Below are 12,523 nucleotides of genomic sequence, written 5' to 3'. Positions count from 1 at the left end.
AAGCGTTCGGACTCGCTGCCTCTGAGCTCCCAGTCTGAAAATCCAACCTACAGCTTGGGAGGATTGGCCAAAACAAAGAGGCACAGATATTAATATTGTTTATGTTATGCAGAAATGGCACCATGAAGATGCTTCTGCAAATGCAGCCCTGCAGCCTTCTCTGCTCTGGGCCCATCACTGGGACATAAGAAAAATTTGACTACCGTTTTATCTCTGTTTTAAAATAAGGGAAATCAAGCAAAGGGAGTGGGACACTCCCATCACTGCCTTGCACCCCGCGGGTGCCTGGCAGTCAGCTTCCAGTCAGTGAAGAGATCTGCATGTGCAGAACACTGGCTTTGAATTTACTGTCTTTTCTTGCCTGGGCCACTGGGAAGGGATCTTCTGCTTGAGCAAGCCCAGCACTTGTGGCTGAGGGATGCCTGAGGCTCCTTATAAAGGCAAGCTCATGGCACCAGGCCCTCATGCGGTCACCAGGACGGCTGTGGGGTCTCACATGGGCAGCAGTGGAGATGTGTGCAAGTGGCAGCATTACCTTATGTCAGGGTCACACTCTTGTCACTGGCCCAAGCCTGAACCACCACTGGCCGAGCCATGGCTGGGTCTGGCTGCCACTGATCTCAGGATGGATCAAACCTAAAGCAACAACAAGAATGTTCTGCCCTACTCCTATTGCTGCTCCCAGCAGTGACATTGGAGGACAGTGGGCACTTCCCTGCCAGGGTTAGTTCAGGCAGCAAACAGTGACTCCCTGCTCCGAGGAGGGCACCAGACCCTGTCACCAGGAGCTGAGTCTGGGCAGTCACTGCCATCCACCAGCATCTGTACCCCACAGCCCAGCACGTGGGAAGTGCCTCGGGCCAGTAGCCCTCCTCTTGGCTCCTCCTTCCCAGCATGTGGTGAGAGCTGGGAGCCCACCAGGCACTACCAGGAGCTTGAGTGGTCTGCACCCTGTGCATGCTGGAACTACAGTGTCTCCCCTTGTAGCACTCGTGGTGGTGACGTGCTTGCTCTCACAGCACCGCAGCCAGCACAAGGCAAAGAGCCAGGCCATCTGCACGCAGGCAGAGCAAAGGGGGAAAAAAAAAAGGATTGCAAGCATCCAGTGCCAGCGTGGCACAGCCCAAATAAAAGGTTTGCAGATGCTGCTCAGGCAGGATTAGGCCTCCAATGTGCTAAGTCTCGGCTCTCAGTGAGCCTAATTGCTGCTGCAATAAGCCCTGGCTGGTCCTTTCCTGAACCGTGCTCTCCATAGCCCCCCCAGCAAACTTTTTTTTCCCCCAGCAAAGCTTGTATTTGCGATGCATATGTTACCCCTCCCCCAAGCCGCCTGGTGGGGTCTGGCCAAGCAAAGGAGGGGAAAAGCAGGAAATCTGCACGTGCCACTTACTGCTCTGCTCTTCCCAGGAACTGTCCCCACACTCTCCCCCTATCCAGCACAGTCTGTGACTGCATCCGTGAGAGCAGCCAGGCCAAGCAGCAGAGGCAGGACCAGGTGACAGCATCAGTACCTGGCCACACACCCCCTGAGCTGCAATAAGACACTTTCCAAACTAGAATTACTAATATTTTAATAAAACCCTTTGATAATTTTCCGTTATGTTTTGGTTGGTAGATGAAACTGGAGATATTCCAGGCGAGCTGTCAAGGCATGTGCATGGGCTGGTTCAGCAACTGCCATGAGATGTGTCAAAGAAAGGTATAAATTGCAATACAGAGCATGAAAACCAAAGATACAACACAATTTTATTTATGGATGTGTAATAAATAAATGGTGGACAATACAGGAAGAGCCACATTCAAAAATCCAGATTACTAAAGTGCTTTTAGACATAAATATAGGGTGACCAAGAAACAGCTCTGACATTAACACTTTTTACAGACAATTACAAAAGATCTTATGTCACTTCACAAAATTGTTTAATTGCTCCAGGGTACTATGGCTTGCTTTTCAAGAAGGTCTGTTCTATCATGCATAGTGTGGCAAGTGACATTCAAGAGTGTACAAAATCATTGCATAAACAAAAACGTCCTTACCCCCTTCTCCCAAATACGAGTTAAGGAAGATACACAGTGTAAATCCAGTGATAAGGCTGCACTGGCAGGCTAGATCCTCAGGGAGTATAAACCTGCCTCTCTGTCAGGTTACACCAGCTTGAGGATGAACCATACCATGTTTAAAAACCCTGCTGCTCCTCGAGGTGGAAGATTTGTGTGTTCAGCATGGAAGGACTCACACACAGGCGGTGCGCCGGGGTGGAGGTGCTTGGAGAAGGCGTCTGTAAACTCCTGTAAACTCCTGCACCATCCTTGCACCTTGTGTTGGAGGAGGGAGCAACTCCCAGTGTGTTGCTTGTCTTTGTGCTTCTGAATAGCTGGGGAAGTGGTCCCAGCATGGAGGAGAAGGGGGCTCCTCCCCAGCAGCAATTGGTGCTGATCACAATGTGCTCCCACCCTCGCACTGCTCTTGGCCCCTCTGCCACCCTCCACCCTAGCTCTGATGAAAAGTGAACAGCTTGAAAGTGAGGGGATATGTGTGCCCAGTTTTAAAATGCCCTGAATTCAGATAAAAGTTCCATTATTTAAGAAAAAAATATATATCAATAAATATTGTGGTCTCGCCAGGACGCTGTGAGGTCTGGCCTCCTCCGGGGCAGCCCAAGCTCAGTGGTCCCTGTCGTTCTGCTCTGTAGGGGTGTCCCCGTTGATGTACTGCCTCAGCACACCCCTCTTCTCATGCTTGGCTGTCCTGGAGAGGTCGATGGCTGTGTCCTCCAAGTCTTTTGCAGGCCCAAGCTTGTCAGAGCCCTTCTGGGAACTGGCCTGTGTCCCTTTGAGTTCCTCCTCCTCCTGCTCCATTCGCCAGCCATCAGCCAGCTTCTCTTGGCTCTCTGCCTTCCTGCTTACCTCCATGGACTTTTTGTGCATACCTTGCAGAGGGGAGAGAGCAAAGCCAAGGTTGCTTATTTCTGCTTGGGACGGCTCAGAATCACCTCCTGAATTACTGCTGCTTCCCTCAGTTCTTGCCTGCATCCCAAGGAAAGCTCTCTCTAACTACTAGCCTTTCCCATCCCAGAGCCCTGCCACCTGCTCTCTGCCACCTGGGGAGATGGCTTGTGGAAAAATTAGTCTGTACCTTCCCTGTAGCAGGGAAGGCTTACAGGGAGAGGTGTGCTGTAATGACCCATTCCAATCTGGATTTTGAGTTTGTATGAGCAGAGGGTAGCTCTGAGGTAGCTCTGAGATATCTTCAGTTTAAGGGCGGGTGGTAGTGACTTCTTAGATGCCTTGCAACTCCCATGCTGCCTGCTAGCACTGCAGAGTGATACCCACCCAGGTGCGGGCACCTGTCTGACACAGCAGTAAAAGGTTTTCCTTTTCCTAGCAGTACTTTGCAAGGAGGAAGTGGAAAACCGAGGGTACTTGGCAGTCTGTATACAGCTCAGGGCCAGGGAGGCCCCATTCATTTCTGGAAAAAGGCAAGGGCAGCCATATGAAAGAAGAAGCTGAGCCCTGATCCCCCCAGCAGCACCCCAAGTTCCCACTCACCCAGCAGCCATGGGGCGCAGGATCCCACCAGGCCACTCTTGGCAGAGTTGATGATGGACTCGGGCAGGGGGATGGAATGCCTCACCATGGCCCCATAGAGGCCGTACTCAGCCATCACGCTGCTCCGGCCCCAGCACTTCTCCCGCTTCCGCCACTTGGCTCTTCGGTTCTGAAACCAAACCTTCAGGGGTAACAGCCAGGAGAGCACGGAGGGGTGGGGTTGGGGAGGAGACAGCCCCGTGACCGGGTGTGCAGGGCCCATTGGGAATGGGGGAATGACCACCCAGAGCCAAAAGTCAGCCGTGGGGTGAGCGGAGGGGTTGGGTGGTGCAGACACAGGGTGTGGACACGCAGGTGGCACCGGGACGGCAGCCGGGGCGGCGTGTGGGGAGGGGTGTGAGGGAGGACACACACGTGGGTGTCAGAGAGGGGAGGAAGGGGGGGAGAGGGAGCACACATTAACATGAGGCTGATCGTGATACAGGAGGGTGATCCCAGCCAAAGTCACCCTACGCTGCTCCGCCAGCCCACAGGGCCTCCCTGCCTGATCCACAAATCACCAACCTGTCCAGAAAAAGGGCTCCATAATGCAGTGACCAATGATGACAGAAGGTGCTCAGGTCCCTCTTCCCACCCCACTCCTCTGTTTGAAGGTTCAAGGGAGTAGATATAAGCAGGCTGCTGCCCAGACCACCACCTCATTCTTAAGCCTCTGAGCTGTTCCATAGGGGAGCAGGATCAGGCCCTAAAATGCCATGTGTTCCTCAAAGGGGCAAGCTAGTGAGCAAGCTCATGTGTGACAGCTTGGCCCAGCAGCTCCAAATTGCTCCCAGCTCCTGCCTGAATGGGAGAACAGAGCCAAGTTGCCAGTAATAAGCGACTGCTGGGGCCAGTTCAGTCCCCTTGTTCTGCATGTCCATTTGGAGGCTGTTCCATGCTAGCAGGCAGAAGCTGAGCCTCCCCCCAGGCGCCCTGCAGTGTTTCAGTGCCACCACATTCCCACCATCTGCACCCGCTGTCACAGAGCAGAGGAGACAGCCAGATGCTGGCGGCCCACAGACTCCTCGGAAGAGAGAGGACCGCTGCAGCCACCTACCTGTATTCTGTCCTCCGGCAGTTCCGTCTTCACAGCCAGCATCTCCCGGGCATAGACGTCGGGGTAGTGTGCTTCATTGAAAGCCTTCTCCAGCTCCTCCAGCTGGTGAGCTGTGAATACAGTCCTGCCGAGAGGACAGAGCATCCTGTCACACTGTCCGGACCCTTGGGCAAACAGCGAGGCTGGCAGCCCCCCCCACGCTGAGGTTTTCCTCCGGAAAATCCTCCCCCTACCCCAGCTGCAGCCCTCCTCTTTCCTCCTTTTCCTCCCTTTATCCCCCTTGGGGATATTGACCGCCCCAGCCTGGGGATCGGAGGAACAGCGAGAGGATGGTGGCAGCAGCGAGGAGGTGAGAACGGGGACAGCCTGGCTCCCGGGCGCTACCTGTGCCGGCGTTTCTTCCTCTTGATCTGGGAGGTAGTCATCTTCAGGTCGCTGGCGTCCCCGGACAGGCTGTCTTCATCTGGCAGCAGCATGCGGGAGGGGAAGAGTCACGTTCCCGTCGAGAGCGGGGCAACCGAGCGCAGCTCCCCAAACACGGTTCCAGCCGCCCGCGGGGAGCAGGCGCGGGGCACGGAGGGGTCCCCTCCCACAGCTGAGCCCTCGGTGCCGCTCCGGTGATGCCATCCCGGGGCAGGGAGTGGGAGCCCACACTTGCCGGAGGGCCAAAGGAGCGGCATCCCGGCGGGACGGGCGGCACGGGAGCCGATCGCGCACCGCCGGGAGGATGCCGGCCGCGGCCGAAGGTGCGAGGCAGCCCCGGCAGTGGCTCCGGACGGGGGTCCCCGTGCGCGCCTGAGCGGCCACCCTCGACCCCGACCCCGCTCACCGGAGATGTTCTCCTTGTGGCGGCGGGCGGCGGGAGGTGGCCCGGGAGGCGGGCGGGGGCCGCGGGCGGGCAGGAGCGGCAGCGGGGCGGGCAGCAGGCACGGGGCGCCCGGGGCCCCCAGGCTGCACAGCAGCCCCAGCCCCAGCCCCAGCGCCCCGCCGCCCTCGTAGCCACCGGCAGTGGCGGCCGGGGGGGGCCCGGGGGGCGGCTGCAGCTCGGCTTCCAGCCCCAGCAGGTCGGTGATGGCGAAGCCCTTAGCCCGCAGCCCCGCGCCTCCCGGCCGCGCCGCCGCGCCGGGTGTCACCGGTACGGGCACCGCCACCGGCCCCGCCGCCGCGCGTCCCCCCGACGGCTCCGCCCGGCCCGGCATCGCCGCCGCCGCCGCCTGGCCCGGCCACCACCGCCCGCCGCCCTTTTTATCGTCCCGCCGCCGGTCTCGGCTCCAATCACACTCCAGGCCGGCGGGGGGGCGCTCCCAATCCCCGGATTAGCAGCCTCTGTCCCCCCTCCCGCCCGCACGGGTCCCGCGCCCCTCCCCCGGCCCTCCCAGGCCACCGCCCTGCCCCCGGCGCCCCCTCTCGCCGTCCCTCCCTCCGTCCCCCTCGGTCCCCGCCCCTCGGTCCTCATCACCCCCCGCCGGGTCCCCTGCGGTTTCGCTCAAACCCTCTCCAGGACCCCCTCTCAGTACCTGTCCCGCCCCGGCCCGGTCAACCTGTTCCCCCCCATGCCCCATAAATCCCCCTCACATCCCCTTGGGCTCCCTCTCCGGGTTTCCTCCCAGGAACCCCCTGCTGTGTCCCTATGTCCCCATATCCTCTCTTCCATTGCCTGGCAGTGCACTCCCCAGCACCCCCATTCCAGCCCAAGACCCTTCAGCCCCACATCCCAGATGGGACATCCCACTGGGCTCAGCACCCTAGAGACAGGGATAAGAACAGGCAGGGGCTGTTGGGCAGGAACCTCCCTGACCCCAGGTGTCTTGTCCCCAGGGCTAGGGTCACTTTGAGGTGCCTGGCCTCTACGCTCCCTTTTGCTCCCAGATTCTTGCACCTGGGCTGCAATTTTTTTCCCTCTTCCCTTCATCTGTTGATGGAAATGATTTACAACCGGCTTACATGGGCCGCCTGATCCAGGCCTTCATTGGACGGTCAGATTAACCGAGGGTCCTTCTGATAAAGATAATTACAAGGGGACTCCGCATTAACTTTGCATTATTAAAGAAAGACCCAAATCTCCCATCGCAAGCTGTTCCCAGGATTAGCAGAACAATAACTTTCATTTAGGATAATTGCCGTGGCCGGCACTGGGGGCTGGCGGGGGGGACCCTCTGGACCATCGTGCTTCTCACCAAGAAAGGCAAATAGGTGTGAGGGGAATGAGAGGTGTGGGAGTGTGGTCACACTTCCCAAACCACCAATTTGGGGTACTCATGTTCTCAGGATGAAGGGATGCTTGGGGCACCCCAGCCAGGATTGCCCCCTGCACCGACACTGAGCACACCAGGATCCCCTTGGGCATCTTCGCTTCTCCAGAATGGTTTTGCTGCAGTTTTGCTGGAATAGGAGACTTTCACTGCTAGGCAGGGAGGATCTGCCACAGTAATTAGAAGTCATAATCCGGCCACCACCCACAACAAATTTCCTGTTCGAGCAGATATTAGTGGTTAAAACCCTAATTTTTGATGTTGTCCCAGAATCAGCTTGATTTCAGCAGTTTACATTGAAGCTGAGCTGTTGGGAGAGATGATGAAGCCTTAAATATGCATATGGCCTAGGCATTTGGAAAGTTTGGGGATAAAGCACGTATAATTGCTCCTAATCAGTTTATGAAACATAAAAGCTCAAACCCAAGAGAAAGCCGATAGATGCAGAAATGGAAATAGCGATTAAATCTCCCCATGCTGGCAAGGTGGCCTGGATATGGCGCTGCTGCGCAGGGCGAGGGTGACCGAGGCCATGCCCTGGGGGATGGGGACACACCTGCTCCCGGGACAGGACAGCGGGATGTGGGGTGGGGATACTCCTGCTGCACCCCCAGATCCCCCAGCCATGGTGAAGATGGGCACCTCCACCGGTCCTTTGGACAATAAATCAGTTAAAGGATATCTTGATATATGCTCATCAGATAGGATTAGCTGGGATTAGACTAATCAGTAAATGTTTCTCTGCTCATTATTTTCTAAGGAAGATTTTCAGCTGATTCTCCGACGCCGAAAGATTATTAATCGCTTAAAGAGCAGAACATCAAACATCGCCCCTTGCTCTAATTTCCCTGGGGTTTGCCCCCCCTCTCCATGGGCAGGGTGCCTGTGCCAGCCGGCCCAGCAGCCTCAAGGTGCCCCAGCAGCCAGAATCTCCATGGGGCTCTACCGCAGCAGCCCCAGGCCACAGGACCCCAGCCTCAGTGCAGTCCCTTGTCCCAGGGGGTGAGTGCTGCCTGCAGCTGATGCTGGAGCACCCCCATCCCTGCTGCACTTTGCAGGACTAGGCACACAGCAAGGTGGGACAGTCCCCACATTGTCCCTTCCTCCCATGGCTGCTCCACTACCATGTCAGACACCTGCCATGACCTATAGGATGTAGGGCACACAGGATGGGATGGATGCCTGGATCTGTCCCACTCAGAGCCCAGAAACAAGCCTTACAAGTCCTTAGGGGATTACAGACACATGCAACATTTTGGTAGACCCCCTTGGCTGATGATAACTCCAGAGACAGCATTTGGTGGGTTTTGGAGTCCCTGTCTTCACCATGGGCTCAGGGAAAGCCCCAGAAGGATGTGCACTCAGCCTGCAACCACCTGTTGTAGCAATGAGGAGGGGGCAGCAAGGAGAAGGTATTGAAGGGCCTGGTTTAGGGGATTAGTAATGGGATAAGACAGCTTTCACCTCCCTGGTTTAGATATGAATCAGGTCAATAATAAAGGACCATCTGACAGTTTCAGGCAGCTCAGGGTGGAAAAGGCTCCTGTGCCCCAGGCTGGATAGAGAACCCATCTCCAAAAGCCCAGCTCTTACCGCACACCCATCCACGGTACCTGCACCAGCAGTCACAGCCCAGTGGTTCTCCCCAGCTCCACACCCCGCACCTGCATCAGCTCCTGGCACACCAGCACGGGAGCAGGTTGGAGCCTGCTCCCCAGGGATGGTGCTGGCACCACAGCCCTTGGACGCCTGCTGTGTAGGGCAAGCTCAGCCAGCCTGTTGGTGGCCATGGTGGGCCTTGCAAAGGTGCAGGATGACCCAGAGTGCAGCAGGGTGAGCAGCCAGCTGATGACTAACACAAGAAATTTGGCAAGGGTGGGAACTTCAATATGCATGGACGGAAGAAAAAGGTTTTTCTTTTGCCTCCCCCACATCCTTCTGGGAATATGGGGAAGTGATGGCTATTGTGAAAGCATTGTCTCTGACACGTGGGTGAAATGGAACCAAGAAACAGCCTAGGGGAGAAGGCAGCAAAGAGGTAGGTTTGCAGGCAGTCCCATCTGTGTTTTACAAGGCTAAATCCCCACCTCGAATAAGTTACAGACATGCCTCTTCCTTGAAATGCAGGCAATGAGACTTTCCTCAGGCTGCAGCAGGGCTCAGTGGTGGATTGTGTGTGCACTCCTGGCCAGTTAGGAACAGGTATATGTAGTGGCCAAGTACCGACCATTTCAGGGTGATGGATTTGCAGAGGCAGGCAGCATGAACAGGTTAAATTAATCAGGGAACCTGTGCTCCCTGCACTGTCAGGCTGTGGGAAGTGCTTCGTTTGGAGCTCGACAGGATGTTGGTGAAGCAGAGGGTTTGCAGGGTGAGCGCAGCCACAGCTGGCCATGCACCACCTGCTCAGTGCTGTAACATCGCCAGCCCAGTTTACTGCAAGTGTTGTCAGCTCTAATTTGGCACGGGAGGGGGGGTCCCTTTCCTTGTCCCACTCAAGGAAATGCCCCAGAGACATCCCTACTAATTCCTCTGCACAGATTTCTGTCTTAAGGCATTTGCCTTTGATTAAAACCAGAAGAGCAGTCACGGTTTAAGTGGAGTTTAAGAGCAAATCATGTGCCGCTGCACAGGGTGCTCACATCTGGAGTGTCACAGATTTAATCAAACTGCTGGGAAGTGCCGCACGCAGACAGCTGTCACAGCAGCCTGGAGCCCATCTCCTAATTAATTCCTAGCCAACACAGGGCAAACAAATGGCCATCAAGGTGCTACACCTACAGCATCAACTGTGTGGCTGGCAGTGGGTGAGCAAGCAGAGCTCACCCTGTGTATCTCCAAGGAGCTATAGGTGATGTAGCCCATGGAAAGCACTCTTCCTGCTCCTGGGAAGGAGACTGGTGTTTGTTCCAGAGGTGTGTGTATGGGAACAAGAGGGACAGAGTGTTCAGGAAGAAACCCAGATGGAGTAGGAACAACAGCGGTAGCTCTGATTTCTGGTTGCTCCTTCAGCTGCTGCTTTTTGCTTCCCCTCCTTCTTGCTTCTGCCGAACTTGTTGCTTTCTAGTACCGTTTATCTGCCCATTTGACATCCCTGTGGACAACTCCCTCTCCTATACAGGATGCGTGAGCTGGGACACATCCATCCCTGGAGATGCTCTGCCTGGTGCTAACCAGGGCCTGGCACCTGATGCAGGTTCTGGGTGAACTCTGCTGCCACAGCCTTAAGCAAAATCTGAGCAATGGCAAAACAGGTCAGGCCCAGACTCGGTTCTCCTTGGTGTTCATTCACAGCTCATTAAAGCTAATTGAAATGACTACCTAAGCTGGGTCTATGTGGGTGTTTGGAAGCTCTGGGCACAAGGCACAACTAGACTGGGAATATCCAACTGTGAGGAGCCCCAAACTAGCCGATGGACTGTCCACTCCAATTAGCCCCACAAAGGAGCTATTATTCCTTTGCACTATGCTTGTCTGATTACTTTATCTTATTATTTTTTGATCATTTCTCCAAAATGTGCTAATTAAACAGAAATCATCAAGTCAATTAGAGAAGCACTCATTAAAGCCGAAAAGAAAATATCGGCAGAAGAAAAACGGCTGTGAGGGTCCCAAACACACACAATAGCTGCCATATTCATTAAATCAGCAACTCCCAAAAGAGGGCTAGACACTGTACCACTCTGGTCTGTGCCCTGGAAATGAAACTTCCCAAGCAGTGGAGTCAGATTCCTCTCCTCTCCTCTCCTCTCCTCTCCTCTCCTCTCCTCTCCTCTCCTCTCCTCTCCTCTCCTCTCCTCTCCTCTCCTCTCCTCTCCTCTCCTCTCCTCTCCTCTCCTCTCCTCTCCTCTCCTCTCCTCTCCTCTCCTCTCCTCTCCTCTCCTCTCCTCTCCTCTCCTCTCCTCTCCTCTCCTCTCCTCTCCTCTCCTCTCCTCTCCTCTCCTCTCCTCTCCTCTCCTCTCCTCTCCTCTCCTCTCCTCTCCTCTCCTCTCCTCTCCTCTCCTCTCCTCTCCTCTTCTCTCTGCTTCCCATGGCTTTCCCTGCTCCCAGCCCAGGAGTAAAGTGAGCCCCCAGGCAGCACCTTCTCCATGTTCATACTCAGCACCTCACCAAGAAGAAGCCTTCCAGAACAATGCTTCCCTTCACACCTCCCTCCTCTGGCCTGGAAGCAAGACACGGGAAAATCCAGGAAAACATGCTAACCAGTGATTTCAGCAAGTAAAGAAAGGGAGATCACAGTTTATTCTGACCCCAGAGTGGCAGAGTGTCCAGCTCAGCCTTTGCATTTCCAAACCAGTTCAGCCATGCCTAATCACAGGCGCTGTGCTCTGAGACCTAACAGAAGCACTTCTCCTTTAATTAATCTCCAAGTTTGCTATCTGAGTGCTGTGCCATATGGTATTGATTTTTCAGCTTGGTATGACAGCACTTGCCATGAAAGAAACTAACCTAATTAAAGCAGGGGACACCAGCACACAGGCAACTACTCTCACTCTTACCCATAATACGGCTTTCTAGAGGGGCTCTCCTGAGTGCGAACAGGTGCTGAAATGAGGCACCTCTACTTGCAGGTGAATTCAGAGGCCTCGGATGTGCAAAGAGGTCCAGTTCCCCTTCTCAGCACTGGCCTGAGCTTGCTGTGACAAATGGCACCTGGGCTTTCCCAGCTATCTCCACTCTGCAGCTGAGCAGAGAAGTTTTGAAGCATGGCTTCCCAACACAAACCATTTCTTTTCAGACCAGGTAAATCATTAATGAGTTTCACAGTGTCGTCCCTCTCCCCCATTAACAACTGGATTCCTAAGAGACCTACACTGGGGTCTTTTAGCTGAAGACTGATGTGGCAGTCTCACAAATCCCATCAGACATTACACAAGCAAATGAAACAAGCTATGTTGTCCCAAACAGATAATCTAAAGGACCTATAGAAATAAGAGAAAAATAACAAAAATATCTTCATGTGCATGGATCCTCCTTCCCAGAAGAGTGAAGGCACACGTGTTTGCCTCTCTCATCTTTGTAGGCAATGACATTATTTGTTGTGAGGAATAGCATTCCTGTAATTCACTGCACTCATTTTACTTGACCCTGCAGGAAAACTGCTCCTGCCCAGCTTTCCTCCCACACACCCAGGGACGTGTTTTCTGTGCTCTGACACTGCATTCTGCACTTTTCTTTTGGTATGCAGAAAGGGCATCTTTCAACACGTGGCGACTTCCCCTTCCTGATTCTCCCTTTAGAGCTCAGCCTTGCTCTCACCAATGTCACTCCTACACCATCTTCTCCTCTATTCTCTTACGCTGGCAGCACTGAGTTGTAAAACTTGTAAAATTTTCTTGTGGGACTAATCTTTTTTCTACAGTAAAGGACATATTTTATTACAGAGGACTTGCCAGCTCCTGAGTTTTGCTTTGACGGGATTCCTTTAACATAGTCAAGGTGGGCCTTGATGCCAAAAGGGAACATACTGTACAAAATGAACAGATTGAATGTTGCTGACAATGAATAATTATTTAATCATCTTAAACAGGACTTATTGGTATTGTCACACTCTGGGAAAAAAGAGGAGGAAGAAAAGTAATAAGAGGAAGAAATAAACCTCTCCTTTGTGGGATTATCGTCTGCA

At 54.3% G+C, this 12,523-nt stretch overlaps 1 protein-coding gene across 1 annotated transcript; it reads right to left on the bottom strand.

Moving 5' to 3' along the window:
• Positions 1 to 2,664: 2,664 nt before the first annotated feature.
• Positions 2,665 to 5,844, bottom strand: VSX1 (visual system homeobox 1). Its single transcript, XM_021534881.2, has 5 exons — positions 5,475 to 5,844; positions 5,030 to 5,108; positions 4,646 to 4,769; positions 3,550 to 3,730; positions 2,665 to 2,930 (listed from the first exon to the last, which is right to left on the bottom strand). The coding sequence occupies exons 1-5, from the start codon at positions 5,842 to 5,844 to the stop codon at positions 2,665 to 2,667; spliced, it is 1,020 nt and encodes a 339-aa protein (XP_021390556.1).
• Positions 5,845 to 12,523: the final 6,679 nt, after the last annotated feature.

This window comes from Lonchura striata, chromosome 3 (assembly GCF_046129695.1).
Source record: "Lonchura striata isolate bLonStr1 chromosome 3, bLonStr1.mat, whole genome shotgun sequence".
NCBI classification, from domain to species: domain Eukaryota; kingdom Metazoa; phylum Chordata; class Aves; order Passeriformes; family Estrildidae; genus Lonchura; species Lonchura striata.
The sequence above is the reverse complement of the archived record's forward strand: the minus strand, read 5'-3'. Positions and strand labels throughout refer to the sequence as shown.

Bases quoted from the DNA above. Each gene is read 5' to 3' on its own strand.
- VSX1 (XM_021534881.2), bottom strand. From the start codon at position 5,844: ATGCCGGGCCGGGCGGAGCCGTCGGGGGGACGCGCGGCGGCGGGGCCG. The intron at 4,770-5,029 runs GTAGCGCCCGGG...TCCTCTCGGCAG, and splicing joins AGGAAGAAACGCCGGCACAG to GACTGTATTCACAGCTCACC. The intron at 2,931-3,549 runs GTGAGTGGGAAC...CCCCTCTGCAAG, and splicing joins CTGCGCCCCATGGCTGCTGG to GTATGCACAAAAAGTCCATG.